Below are 15,270 nucleotides of genomic sequence, written 5' to 3' on the forward strand. Positions count from 1 at the left end.
CCTTTGGATTAACTAAACTTTTTTTTTTAACGTTCCGATTAACGAAAGTTTAGAATTCCTATCATTTTCTGACAAATGAACCGTCGTAATAAGAACCAAATCTCATTGACAGATTAACAAACTTTAGTAATAATGAACTGTTTGACTAACGCCAAAATGTTCGTAATAACAAACCCTATTTCATTTCCGAACCAACGGACATTTAGGTGTATAAGAATCTGTGTTTTGTAATAAAGTACCTTCGAAACAATAAAACGAACGTTGTTTAATTTCAGATTATTGTATTACAATAATGCAAGTCACCCTCGGTCACTATGCAGGACACAAGAAGCGAACATGGAACGTACACAGCGATTTGAAGCGTTCGCCCATGCAAAGACCCTATAAATGCTTGTTCCGCTTCGTATTTTCGGAAGCGATTCGCATCTCGTTATAACGGAGCACATTTCTTTTGTTTTTCTTTGTCAGTGGTGCTCAGAAAGATTTCGTTATAACGACAATTTCGTTATAACCGTGTTCGTTATAAGCGAATTTTGTAACATAGACTTCAACGACGATAATTTTGGGACCAGAAGTTTTACTTCATTATAACGAAATTTCGTTATAACGGGAGTCCACTGTACGTGTAGGTTACTTCCATCACAAAGAAAAAAAAAAAACATCCCGTTAGTACGTACAATAAATATAAACATTTGCAATAAAGTCTAAAATATAAGGAAATACACGATTCACTAAATTGACCAAAACTAACTACGGGCTTTTCTAAAAAATAAAAACAAAACAAGTATACCATTAACATTGTTCACATTTTGAATGTTTAACAATATTTTACATTGATTATATTGATAACAAATTTACATTGGTTGTTTTTTAATATTCCTAAGTCACATTTTAAAGCTATTTAAAGCACTAAAGCAGACATTTTGTTTCATCTGCATTTGGTAAATACTGCCTTTAATCAATGGAACATTTATTGTTTGCTTGTTTCGTTTCTTTGGCAGTGTATCCCTATGGCACCTCTGAGGGGGATTCGACTATGGCCAAAAACAATGACATCTATCAGACGCTTGTTTTACAGCAGGATTTCCCTTTTGGAGAAAACTTCTACAATGAACTTTTAGTAGGTGGCTAAAGTACAGTGGAAATGCAGTATAACGAGATCCTTGACAATTTTTCAATCCTAATAAAGCACTTCCGGGGTAAAAAAAAAAAAAAAGCGGGGGCAAAGTAGTGACGTCTTATGTATTCCTTTGTATGGTGCAAGAAAAGTGGGGGGCATGAGCCCCCCGGCCCTTTACCCCCGGTTCCGCCGGCCATGGTTTGTGTGTAAACCACACAATATAAACAAGCAAATGTGTTTAATGTTGCTTTCTTGTGGCAGTTTATCTTTGCTTATCACGTGGTGAAACTGATGAAAATGAAGGTTTTTAAGATTTTGATCACAAAATGAGTTAACTGCATTCATGTAAATTTGAGATATGATAATCAATTGCGACACAACATAACAAGACAATTCTTAAAATCATGACTTCAAGAATGATGTTTTTCATGTCAAATGTGAGGTATCAGTGCAAAGGCTTTGTTTCACTTTCTCTGCCGACAGACCTACCATAAAATATTAAGAAAATGTCATGAATCCGTTCTGCGATTAGATTCTTTAAATCACACCATAATTTCCTATTTTCTCTTACAGATTAATGACAATGGCATCTTGACATTCGACGAGCCCGCCAATCTCGAGTATTCTGGATCTTCCCCAACTCCATCTATATATAGAAACGTACCATTTTACTACGACGTTGTAAGTGCAAACCTAAATTCGCCAATATATAACGTCTTTATCTTTAGCGCTACCATAGAGACATTATTTACAATATTGTAAGGACTTATTTATGTTTGTAGAGACTGGGTGCTTCTCAATTCTGTTTACTTTTTGGATTGTACAATTTTTATTCGTTTGATCTGCTTTGCCGTTATCGAAAAATGGTTACCTATTAATTCAAGAAAGAAAAACAATGTTGCTAAAATGTACTGTGAAATAGAAGAACAAAATGCGCTAAAAGTACTTGACAAAAAAGAATACTATCATTTCATTTCATTCGCAATCGCCTACTGAAAGCTTTTGAGGACATTCAAAGTTAAGATTTGGTGAGAGGACTAATCAAGCTCCCCCTACCTTGCCTACTGAGGAAAAGTGTATAAAGGATATGCCACAAACCGTAACTTGGAACAAAATTCAACCATTATTCCACTCCGTATAAGCAACAAGTAATATTCATCCAGTCAGGAATTTATTCATATCTAAAGTGAGAACGTTATTCATCGATTTTCTCTGCATGCTTACCCCCCCCCCCCCAAGATCGGACTTTGGTTGAGACAGACGTCCTGTTTGCTACAGTCACCATACCTTCGCAAAGTTTGTTGATTTACGCCGGATGATAGTCTGCATAAAAGAGAAATGATCTTAATATCAGAAAACTACTTTTATTAAGCTGATATTCTTGAGCTTTTATAGTATTTTATCCTCTTCTATTTTAGTGTCTTCCGTACGGAAAATGATATACATTCTGGAAGGATACCGAGTCCACTTTAATACAGATGAGAAACCTACCGACGAGTCTTTTTCTAGCTCATAGCCTGCATGACTTGTGGTCTGTGTAACTCGTATGTTAACTCGTGGGCTGTATGAATCGTGGTCTGCATGACTCACCTGCTCACGGGTTGTATGACTCGTAGGCTGTATAACTCGTGGTCTTTATAACTTGTGGACTGTATGAATCATGATCTCTATGACCCGTAGAATGAATAACTCTGTATGGCTTGTTTAACACACGGGCTGCTGTGACTGATGGTCTGTATGACCCGTGGGAAATATAACTCATGGGTTGTATATAAAACGCGTGAGCAGTGTGAATCGTGGTCTGTGTGACTCGTGGGATGTATAACTCTTGGGTTCTTTGACTCTTGCGCTGTGTGACTTGTGGGCTCGTGGGCTCGTTTTCCTATTTCCTATTTCACATACTTGTAGGATGGCGATGGAAACAGCAATGAACAACCAGATGCCATTTTACCCTTCTGGTCAGACGTAGACATCACCACGCAGGGAAACATATTTTACCGGGAAACGACAGATTCGGCTGTCCTGACCAGAGCCACTACAGAGGTTCAAAGTTTTTTTCGCAGTAACATGAACTTCGACGCGGCTGACGTCATGATTGTCACGTGGGAGGACGTGTCGTTCTATGACTATCAAAACGGCTTAAATCCGGTAAGTTGGTGGAAAAAATACCCTTCCCATAATTCGTGTCCTATATGTAAGTTATTTCATAAAGTTTGTACAGAACCAACCAGGTATCGGTGTCGGTGCCGTATGCAGAATGTTAATGTTGTCCTTGGACATTTTTTTTTTTATTTCTTACACTGAAGAGGCTACCCTGGTTAAAGAAACCTTATTAGTATTACTGTTATTGTTATTATTTCTAATAATCATTATGACTATATTATCATTATTGTTTTTTTATGTTAGAACTATCATTATCATTATTATAATAATTGATAATGTATTGTTTTCAACAGACGGACACATTCCAGGTCGTGCTAGTAACAGATGGTCAGGAATCCTTCGTGTTCTTTCTCTACGACACCATCGAGTGGACCATAGGCACCAAGATGGGAGGGGATGAGCAAACTGGTCTGGACCCGGAAGGAATGGGTGCTGCACTGGTGAATAGTAATCTTGCTCATGCTCCTCGATGTATCTTTTTCATCCTTTTTCTTTTTGGTCTTGTACTTACACTTCATACCTTTTTGTATATCGACAAGATATAGACCTTTGTACCAACTTGCATTTGTGTTTGTTAATTTACTGAGATAAGCATCTGTGATGTGATGATTGTTGATGTGATCCTTATCGAAATGGTGCACACCAGCACACACACCTGACAGCAAACCTGGTATTTGGCAATATAAAAAGAAACAAATTGTTATTGCATTCAAAAAAGGTCATCTGTACCAATGTGTGCATGAACTGATTACGAACTGGCTTATTGCCTTAGTCTCATCAACTGCTCTAGATAGTTCCTTACATCACGTCCCAGCTATTTCCCGTGTCTATGTCCGGCCCCCAAAGTTTAAAACTCATGTTCATTATAACATAAAAGAGCAGAGTAGATTCAAACAAACGAAGTGGTAAAAGTTTCAGCCAGTTTCATTCACTACAAAGAAAACGAAATGTATCAAAATTGAAATTAAAGATTCGCACGTTTTCACTTAAATAATGTATACGTCACAACCTACATGACCTAGTACTTTTCACGTAGAATGAAATATTGCCGAAATCTCTTTATATTTCGTAATGATTATTGTTGTCCATAATGACGCCATCAACTGCAGTAGATTTCTTACCCAGCAATCTATGACCGCACCGAAAATACACAAATTCATAACTTGAATCAATTATCTGATTTTCCTCACATTGTCTCGTACCTCGTCCAAGAATCAGGTACCTCAAAATTGCTTTCCAACTGAGCCACCACTACTTTAGTATCAGACTTTCATAACGCATTCCTCCCTTTGTTGGTCTATCTCAGATCGGCTTCAACATGCAGTTGGGAACAAATTATTTTATACTCGAACCGTACTCCAAGGACAATGATCAGCTTTTAGCTTTGCCCACGTATACGAATGTAGACGTGGACGGCCAGTTCGCTTTCAAAGTGGACGGTGACAGTGTCATGGACCCAACGTGCGGAAACGATAAAGGTATGTAGCTTTTACAAGGCGATTTATCAACTCGCCTAGCATGCCTAGGCGTGTTGTCTATGAAAGAGAAGGGGAGAAGAGAAGACCACTGTTATAAACTTGCTACTACACCTTGTTTAAGTAACTAGTGACTAATTGGCGACTTTTAAGAACTCGATGCGCAAAGAGGTAAGTAAGTAAAACCAAGTAGTCTTCTCACCTTCTTACAACTTACGACTTGGAGTAAGTGGTTTTCTCCCCGCATGCACTTAGCATTTTGCTTAGTGGCAGATTCGCGGTTCCATCCAACACCCATCCGCTTTCCCAATATATTATGTGTTTTGTGTTATGATGATAAGTGATCGATGAAAAAAAAAAGTAATACAATGGGAGAAGATGCCCTATGAGTTATATTGATAACAGCTTCATCGGGAGATTGAATCAACAATGATAGACACACCAAACATAATCATCAAACATGGAATAATAAGTATGGACAACGAGAAAGAAGGAAGGATGAAAGGAAGTAAATTAAAAAGAAAAGAAATAGAAAAAAGGTAGAAAGAAAGTCACGGCGTAGCAGAAAGAGAGACAGAGTATTAAAGAGAGACAGAGTGAGCGTGTGTGTAAAAACGTGTGTGTCGGTGAGAGAGAGAGAGAGAGAGAGAGAGAGAAAGGGAGAGAGGTACCAGGTTGCAAGCTGAATTATACGATCGTAGTACAGTGGAAACTCAGTATAACGGGCTCCTTGGGACCATAAGACTATTTGTTCTTTATATCAGATACTTTATCACATCAGTAGTAAAGAAACCATACAAAACAAAGGAAATAATTTCATTGGGATAGGATATATTAGTTTGTTATAGCAGATTTTTTGTTAAAGCAGAACTCTTTATAGCGAGTTTCCATAATCACTGTATATTGCTCTGACATGTCTAACTTGTACTCTTGAGATAGAAGAGTTCAGATTTGTTCATACAGCGGTAGAGTATTCAGAAACAGTATCGAAACAATAGGAAGCTTTAGATTTTGACGCGCGGACGTTTGAGACGACGCTTGCGCTGGACGTTCTCCCCTCCCCTGCGTCGCGTTGAAAAGTAGCTTTAGATTACGCTGGGACGCAACGTATAAAAAATAAAATCGCGCCCCCATATGATGGTGAATGAAGTGGCTCTCTACGTTGCAAACTGTGCGGACGTAAAAATAGCCCGGTAGGCGTAGTGAAAAACTCAGGCGACGCAAGCTACAAATAGATCGACTTGACGCGCGCTACTGCGCACGCTCAGAACATGTTTTTTTTTCCCCTCTGAACGTCCGCGCGTCTAAAATCTAAAGCTCCCTAATGACCCAAAGTCGGCACAGATTCAGGTCAGATCCTGTTGGAACGGATACATAAAAAACAAACATATTATTCTATAATGTGCCGAAGTGGGCAGAAATAATTCTTCCCAAATGGCTTTAAAATAGTGAAACAGTTCCTTACTCCTGAGAATAGATTGACTCCAAAATTGTCCCTAAGATCACTGAATGATATAGAATAGATTTTACAGTATTCGTGACACAGCCTCTCTGAGTCTTTCTGCACGTGTCTTGACCTACACCAGATCTTACGATCACGCCAACTCGTGGTGGGATGCTGGGAGGTGAGAGGGTCTACCTATACGGACCTTGCTGGGATTCGATGGAGACCACCTCGTGCGTCTTCATCTTCGAAGGCCAGGAGGTCCAGCGCGTTAACGCCACCGTCGTGTCCAGCGAAGAGGCCTACTGCGTCCCCATGCCCTTCTTCCTGGTCGGCGAAGTCGAGGTGGTGGTCATCGAGCACGATGCAGAACTTTCCAGCGGGAAATCAGCATCGTATTCACTAAGTAGGTATCACCCCTTTGCCTCTCGATCCCGTTGATCTCTCACCTACATGCCAAGGTTTATTGCCGCTTGGTCTATTCCCACTTGGTCTAATCACCAGTTGGGCTAACACCATTCGGGCTAAACCCATTTGGTCCACTTCTCACTTGGTCTACTTGCCACATGGTGTAATAACCAGTTGGTCTAATGACCACTAGGGCTAATCGTCACTTTGTCTAATTCCCATTTAGTCTAATTGCCAGTTGGTCTAATGTATTTTTTTTTTGCCACTAGGTCTAATTGCACTTGGTCTAATATCAGTTCGTCTAATGTTCAGTTGGTCTAACACCAGTTGGTCTATTGCAAGTTGGTCTTTTTCCACTTGGTCTAATAACCTCTTGGTCTAATAACCACTTGGGCTAATTCTCACTTGGTCTAATTTACACTTAGTCTATTTCCATTTTGTCTAATAGCCACTTGGTCTAATTGCCAGTTCGTCTAATCATCATTTGGTCTAATTCCCACTTTGGCTAATGACCAGTTGGGCTACCACAGACTCTAGACTACTGATTCTAAGTGTCGATTAATATGGTAATTAAGTTGGCTCAAAAAACAGATTTATATTTCAAGTTCAATATTGCGTAAATAGGTGGAATGGTTAATTATCTTTTTTCTTGAAAGGGTCTGGGTGAAAGTCCACAATGTAAATGCGTGTATTAATTGGGCGTGAATTATTTACTTTTATTCATTAATTTTTTTCCAATATCTAGCAGTATCTAGCAGTGAGGAGTGGGGGATGATTGGCGGTAGTCACCATCACCACAATTACAAGCCCATAACCGGACCGGCGCATTGGGGGTGGGGGGGGGGGGGGGGGAGAAAAGCTTGGTGCCCCCCCCCCCCCCCCACACACACACACACACTTTACAGGGATCGAATGTCCCACTCTTTTGCATGAAATGTAAAGTGGGAGGAAAGTGGCAGCAAAAATATGAAATATGAAGTATATGTTCCTTTTTTTATTTTGCTTGTCAAATGACTTTCGGTGGAAAATCAGACCTTAAAAGTATAAAGACCTTTTTTTCTTTTTGAAATATCTGTGCGAGGGAGTGGAGCGACCGAGCGGGGGGAGATTGTGGGAGGGGGGTATCCCCCTCCCACACGAGGAAGATTTTGCATTTCCAGACCTGAAATTCAGCGATATGGTGCACACTTTTGGTGAAATATTGGAATTTCTTTAAGAAAATGAAGTGGCTTTTTAGCTCTTGCTCTGCCTGTGCGAGATTACTGTGAAGGCCTTCTAATCAGTGGGGCCCATCACCGGTGTAGCAAGAATTTGATCTTAGGGGGAGCGGTTAGATGCGAGGGAGCGAAGCAAGCGAGGGGTGGGGAGGTGTGGGGGATTCCCCCTACCACGGTGAGAACTTTTTGCATTTTGATGCTGTAAATGGTGCAATTTGATGCATTTTTTGCGTGTTTTATCGACTTGAAACACTCCCACATGATCAAGGTCGCTCAACATGTCCACCATGCCTGTCCACGCACATCTGTGCTCTACCCCTCATGGCTCCTACTAGGAAAACTCTTTGCTGTGTTGTTAGCTGCATGGTCAGGACGTAAGTGAAAGCTTGTACTTTAAACCGTATTCATTCTCATTGAGAAATTTGGTGAAAGAATTGCTAATGAGCCCTCCCTTTGTTAACAAACGTTGCAGCATCCTTTCAAATCTTGATGACCATTACTGTGCAACTTGATTTTGACATTTAAATTATTTTAAACTCTCCTTGCTCGTCAATAAATACTCTTTAAGTGTCATATTAAAAGAGGAAGATATAAACTTTATGATGACATATATCATATGACATGAATTGTTCTATTTTACTGGGAAAGTAACTGACAATTCCGGTTTCCTTTTTATTGGGACGCACTGTATGTTTACGCCTGTGGTTCCGTCGAAAACAATTTATAAAGCGCAATTATATACCGTTTTGGATGCTCTGAAATACAAGTCTTGTAGACAGATTTTTGAAAAAATCCCTGGTGTAGGAAGGGGATACCCCCTCCCGCCCCCCCCCCCCTCCGCTCAACTCTGCAATGATCAGTTGTGTATTAGGTTGCTGTAAGATGGCTGTAAGATAAGAACACACGCATGTGTGTGTATCATAATCGAGTATAACGGTTGTTAACACTTCCTTTTTTATATCTATGGTAATGTTTCTTATTTAGACCAAGTGGCATTAGACTACTAGTAAGTGAGAATTAGACGAAATGGAAATTAGACCAAGTAACGATTACTAGTAGTCCAAGTGGTAATTAGACTAAGTGGTAATTAGACCAAATGACAATTAGACGAAATGGAAGTTGGACTAAGTGATATGTAGACCAAGTGGTAATAGCCAAAATGGGTGTAGCCCAAATGAATATTAGACCAAGTGGCATGTAGACGAAGTGAATATTAGACCATGTGGAAATTAGACGGAGTGGAAATTAGACGTAGTGGCAATTACCCGAAGTGGAAATTACACCAAGTGGTGTTAGACTAACTGAGAATTAGACTAAGTGGTATTAGCCGAACTGGTCATTAGACGAACTGGATATTAGACCAAGTGGAAATTAGACGAAATGGTAAATAGGCGAAGTGGTTGTAGCCCAATTGGGTTTAGCCCGAATGGTGTTAGCCCACCTGGTGATTAGACCAAGTGGTAATAGCCCAACCGATAATTTACCCATGCCAACGGAAGAAACCGTTTCTGGTGGGGCCGTGGTTCAATGCAGTTTAACGTATCCAAGTAATTACCCCAGAGGGTAATTACCCCCAGAGGGCAACTACCCCCAAAGGGCAATTACTCCCAGAGGGCAATTACCCCCCCCCCCCCCCCCCCCCCGGCTAAATACTGGTTAGTGGTAAGGTTAGAGTAAAGATTAGTTTTGGGTTAGGTTTAGGGTTAGGAGTTTGGGTTAGAGGATTAGGTTCAGGATTAGGATTAGCATTAGGGCCAAGGGAAGGGTCCGGGGTAATTGCCCAGGGGGTAATTGCCCTATACCCGACCCAGGCAAGCTTGACTGATTTCCAGCTCTATTAATATTACAAAACAAAAAATTCTTAATTTTCTTTTCTCGTGGTCTACTTTCACGCCGTAGCATTATATCTATACTTTTTTGACGCATTTTCCTCTAATATTGATATGACTTCTGCCCGACAGTTGAGAGCGCTAGAGTGACCCCTGCCATCACGCGACAAGACTCGACGTCCAGTTCATGGCGGACAGTGGGCAACACCCTGACGATTACGTGGACCCCCGACACATCCAGTTTCGACGCCAACGATCTGCTAACCGCCAGCGTCCTGGCCTATCGCGAGGACGGAAGCGCTGGGCCGCGCTGGGAGACAGTCTATGTCATCTCAGATAACACCGGTTTCCAGGACGGCCAGCTGAATTTCGAGCCAACCGCACAGAGCGTGGTGACGTCAGGAAACGCGTTTGGCATCATCAAAATGACCACTACCTCAGCAGAGTTCGTTGACCTTTCTCACGTCTTATTTGCGTAACGGGCTCGTGGGGATAATAGTTTATACCTGCCAGAACATAGAGAAAGAAGTCATTATACGTACAAAAGCATTTAATCATCATATCGTTTGTTCACTTTACCGGTAACTATGGCAAAGATGGGAATCCAATAACCATTTAATTCATTGACGTTTTCCTCTTTTTTTTTTGGGGGGGGGGGGAGGGGGTGACAATTAACGTTATCTTGTAAACATACTCAGCATCATTAATTATTTACTTTTCTTTTTTTAATTGAGAGCAAAAGTCACATTCTGCCATATAATTTAAGACGCATTGGCAGAAGTAGTCAGAGAATAACAACAAACTGATAGGACATGGCACTTTGTGAAACTAACACTCTGTACTCTTTGTGACGAGTGGTGATGATATACATTTGTACAACCTCTGAATTTAATGTCCCTTCTCTATGTCTATGTAGGTTCTCTTTATTGTCCAAAGACGTCTCGTATTCATCAATATACAGTGCACTCCCGTTATAACGAAATGCTCGGGACCGGCAGTTTCTTTCGTTATAACGAAATGCTCGGGACTGGCAGTTTTCTTTCGTTATAACGGAATTTCGTTATAACCGAACAAACAATATATAACGAAAACAAGGAAGACACGCATATATCATATTCTGTTTGTTGAATACTCGTCATACACTGGAAAGCTACGTGAACAATAAAACAAATAGTTATTCAATAACAGATTATTGTATTACAATACCGCAAATTCCTCTCGGAAACTGTGCGTGACACACCAAGCGAACACACAGTGATGTGACGCGTTCGCCCATGCAGAGATGCTATATAAATGCTTGTCCTGCTACGTATTTTCGAAAGCGATCCTTTTTTCGTTATAACGGAGCACATTTCTTTTGTTTTTCTTTGTCAGTGGCTCTCGGAAAAGACTTCGTTATAACGAAAATTTCGCTATAACCGTGTTCGTTATAAACGAATTTTTTACCATAGACTTTAAAGGAGACCTCCGGATGATTTTCAGATACTTGCACTTGAACAACCATAAATTAGTTATAGTGAGGACAGAGTTTCAGATTTTATGATAACTGGGATGAAGAATAAGAATATTTTCAAAATTTAGAACAAATTGCAATGGACAAGGTTGATGACATGGCAGAGTCACCATAAGCATGCAGGAGTTTGGGCTCAAGGAAGGAGAACAAAAGAAGGCATGCATAGATTATACACAGGTGAACCCGCAAGCAAGCGGTATTGTAATGGAATTACACTGCTACATTTCTGAAATATGTGAACCTCCTATGTCATCATCCTTGTTCAGTGTAATTTGTTTAAGGTTTTTCAAAGTATTGTTTCTCTGATCAAAAACCACAAAAAAAAAATCCACAAATCTGCACATGGAGTTGTCGATTTATGTACTACACGAAGTGAAATTATGAAAATCGTCTGGAATGTCCCTTTAATGGCGATGATTTTGGGACCAGAATTTTTACTTCGTTACAATGAAATTTCGTTGTAACCGTGTTCGTTGTAACGGGAGTGCACTGTACAATCATCTCTCTTAGACAAACCATTGTTTAATCCTTGAAAAACCCAATATCTTTCCAATAAAGAAAAGAACAGATGTACAATTTTACACCTCTTCGTCATTTTGCAGTGTGACGCGAGTCCTCTGGAGCGACATCCACACTCTGGGCTACCTCTTGGAACAAGACTACCAAGACAACCCCGAGCTGTGGGCCGTGGAGAAATGCAACGATTGGATCACAGAAGATGACAGCAAGGGCACGTCGTTTCAAAACGTAACATTTGAACTTCAGTTTTGCCTATGTTTTGAATTTGAGTTCAAGATTGAATTCGAGTTTGAATTTAGATCTCTTTTGGGTTTATATTTGAGTCCGAGTTTGGGTTTGGTTATGAGTTTTGAGTTTGAGCTTGAGTTTCAGGTTGAATTTGGGTCGCGTTTGGGCTTAGATTGAGTTTTGGTTTGTGTGTGAGTTTGTGGGAATTTGACTTTGCCTATGGTCTTGAGTTTCAATATGCGATTTGTGTGTGTGTGTGTGTGTGTGTGTGTGTTATAATGAGTTTCATACTAGGAGTTTGCATTTGAATTTTGGTTACGTATTAGATTTTGAATTCAGTTTTATTTTTAATTTTATTTCTTATGATATCATGTGTGCTAAAAATACACAAAGAATTAACGTTGTGTAGTATCTTTGAGATATCAACGACTGAACTTACTCGACCATGTTCATAACTGTGACGTTGTACATTCTCTAACATTCGTGTGATCGTGGTGTCATGGCTGGCAAATTTTTGAATCCATTGAAGTGTTATGTTGAGATTCCACTGAAGAAGCGGAATATGAGAAAAGATAAACTTCGGAAGAAAGCAATACCATTTGTATAAAGTGGCTGTAGGTAGTGATCTTTTAACGGTTAACAGATTTAAAACAGTTTTTGAACCATGTGTGTGTGTGTGTGTGTGTTTCCTGTGAATAAGAAAATCAAGATTTAAATCTGTAGAGATAAAAAAATTGCGCATTTTCCTTAATATCTGCCGCACGACAGGACCTACCAGCCTGCCCATGTGACGTTGAACAAGCAAGGGAAGACATTGGCGCCTTCGTGGTCGACATCGACTGCTTCGAAAATGGTGAAACGTGGGACTGTGAAGGACACGGTGAAGCCCAGTACTGCATCGTTAGCTCCTACGCCTCGTAAGTATGATCAGATTTATGAATGATCGACCATTTTTTCCTAATCGAGTTCTGTTTTTAAGTCTCTTTATCGTCAATAATCTGACAGTGATGTTGAGAATATATTTTGTTTTACAAATTTGTTTATATCCTGTTCATTTCACAATCTCATTTTCTCTATTATGAAGGAGACCTCTGCTGCCGCAAATTATGGGGAATCTCAAAGAAAGATTGACAGTATTGAATGTCACTGTGTTAATGTCTAATTTAATCTACGCGTCAAATTAGAATAACTCTACAAAATAAAACTGATTTATGAGAGATTAAATCGAATTCAGCCAACGTCTTCCAGTGCTTTCACGTTGAAAAAGTCCACGAGTCATACAGCCCATGAGTCATACAGCCTACGAGCTCGACACTAGGTGAAAACGGCTCACCAACTCGACACAAGGCAAATGAGACCCACGAGACCGACACTGTAGCGTACGTACATCACGCCCCTTGACGTAATATCGGTTTATTGGGCCTTGTTTTCCTATAGTGTCGAGCTCATGGGCTTATCTCCTTGTGTCGAGTCTATGGGCCTTGTTTTCCTAGCGTCAAACTGGTTGACCGTATAGCTCGTGGGCCTATTTTTACTTCGTGGTCCCTGTGCACTTAGTATCTAGCTCGTTGGCTGTATAGGTCGTAGACACCAGTTTTAGTTTCCTCATCTTTTCTCTGGCTCACTCTCTCTCTGGCTCTATCTCTCTTTTTTCTCTCATTAGGAATGAAGGAGCGGGAACGAACTGTTGCTACGACGAGAACGGCCTGTTGATGTACGCCGGAAATACCAAGGATGCTGGGATGTCCGCCCGCTCGCACATCCGGGGAGCCATCCCGTACAGGCAGGCCGACCTGGTGCCCGAGTTGTCTCACTGGACGAACGACCTAATCGCGAAGGAGTTCTGCTGCGAGTGGGCCACCGAGACGCAGTGCTATGAATACCGCACCCGAAGGCCTACCACGGACTGTAGTGGCTACGAGCCCCCAAACATTGGTAAGAGAAATCTCTTCTACTTCTCATATGACAATGATATGTTACTATAATGATGCCTACTAAGTGACATGCTTCTCATTTTTACCAACCGTTTGATTTTGTGTAATGAGGTTTTGGTTTTTCAAATCAGGGAGGTGAGAGTCTCACCTCCCTGTTCAAATTCATGAAATTCTTCCGTCGAGATGTTTTCATTGCAACTGATGGACAAATTGCCCTACATCGACGGTTATCAGGAGGTCGTAGGTTCGAATCCTGCTCGAGTATGTACGTCCATGATTTTTTATCATGGCTACTACTAAAACATTGATCAATTCAATGCTTATTTACGTCGATGTAAGGCAATTTGTCAATCAGTTGAAAGAGGTTTTTGTTCTTACATCACAGAAACTGAGAAGTGTTGAAGTACAGTATAGAGATAATATCAATATGTCTGTATGGAACACCGCAAAATAATGGAGTAGGGCCTATATAATAACGAACGATGGGGGAGGAAGGCTTCACAGATTGCAATGTCGTTCATTGTTTGTTCTCTTATTTGTTTTGTTAACGGTTTTATTTTTTAACAGCTTTGTCATTTGGCGATCCCCACTACATTACGATGGATCGGTTCAACTACACGTTCAACGGTCTAGGCGAGTTCACCCTCCTCCGGTATGCCTCGTCCTCCACTGGGGCGTTCAGCTTCGAGCTTCAGGGTCGGCAGGTGCGATCGCAGAACGTCAGTGGTAAGAGCGTAATCGCTTCTATTGAAATACACACCAGCTATAACGAGGCTCTTCTTACAACGATGTTGGGGGTATGTCTTCTTGTGTCGCTCAACATTCAAAGTAGAATCAGGTTGAACATTCACTGATTGAGTTTGACACGCAGAGTAAACAATAAGTGTAATGAAGTATTCTTTGCTGTCAACAATCGTTACTTGTCATACACGTATGGAAGATGCTAAAGTAACCAGGTTCTGACTGAAGGTAATCTGTTTTGGGGGAACATGCACCATGAAATTGCTATAAATGTTCCCTGCGATACATCTTCGCTGCTAAACGTTATTCTGGTATTTCACTATATTTACTTGAGTTTAGTATGCTTGCAGAATAATGTCTCATCGAAAGAAAATCACAAATAAACAACGAAGTAAAGAAATTATTGCTCCAGAATCACAAATCCAACCCGTCTCTGAAGATATTCAAAGCGTGAACATGGTGAACGTTACGATTGTTTTGCGAAACATTTGAAGAGTTTGTTCGCAAAAACCGATAAGTCCATATTTGCCAAATGGAGATATTTGCCATTAAAGGTCAAGAAAAATAAAGAGAATAATAAGAAATTTTTTGCTTCTTTTGACCATAACTTCAAAAATGTACCTTTATATGTAGTGACCAATATATCATTTAAAAGGTATTATTTTGTACTTTATGACAG

The 15,270-nt window shown here is 40.4% G+C and overlaps 1 protein-coding gene across 1 annotated transcript in view; it reads left to right on the forward strand.

The window, feature by feature from the left end:
- The first annotated feature begins 292 nt into the window (after window positions 1-292).
- The window catches only part of LOC140229684 (sushi domain-containing protein 2-like), a 30,954-nt gene continuing 15,976 nt past the window's right edge, over window positions 293-15,270 (forward strand). Inside the window, 12 exon segments of the mRNA XM_072309927.1 lie at window positions 293-343; window positions 1,694-1,801; window positions 3,029-3,268; window positions 3,577-3,723; window positions 4,590-4,761; window positions 6,345-6,608; window positions 9,789-10,101; window positions 11,772-11,916; window positions 12,685-12,837; window positions 13,200-13,206; window positions 13,591-13,851; window positions 14,418-14,576. Of these exon segments, the coding sequence (XP_072166028.1) occupies window positions 293-343; window positions 1,694-1,801; window positions 3,029-3,268; window positions 3,577-3,723; window positions 4,590-4,761; window positions 6,345-6,608; window positions 9,789-10,101; window positions 11,772-11,916; window positions 12,685-12,837; window positions 13,200-13,206; window positions 13,591-13,851; window positions 14,418-14,576 (2,020 nt within the window).

Source organism: Diadema setosum, chromosome 6 (genome assembly GCF_964275005.1).
Source record: "Diadema setosum chromosome 6, eeDiaSeto1, whole genome shotgun sequence".
In the NCBI taxonomy this organism is placed as follows: domain Eukaryota; kingdom Metazoa; phylum Echinodermata; class Echinoidea; order Diadematoida; family Diadematidae; genus Diadema; species Diadema setosum.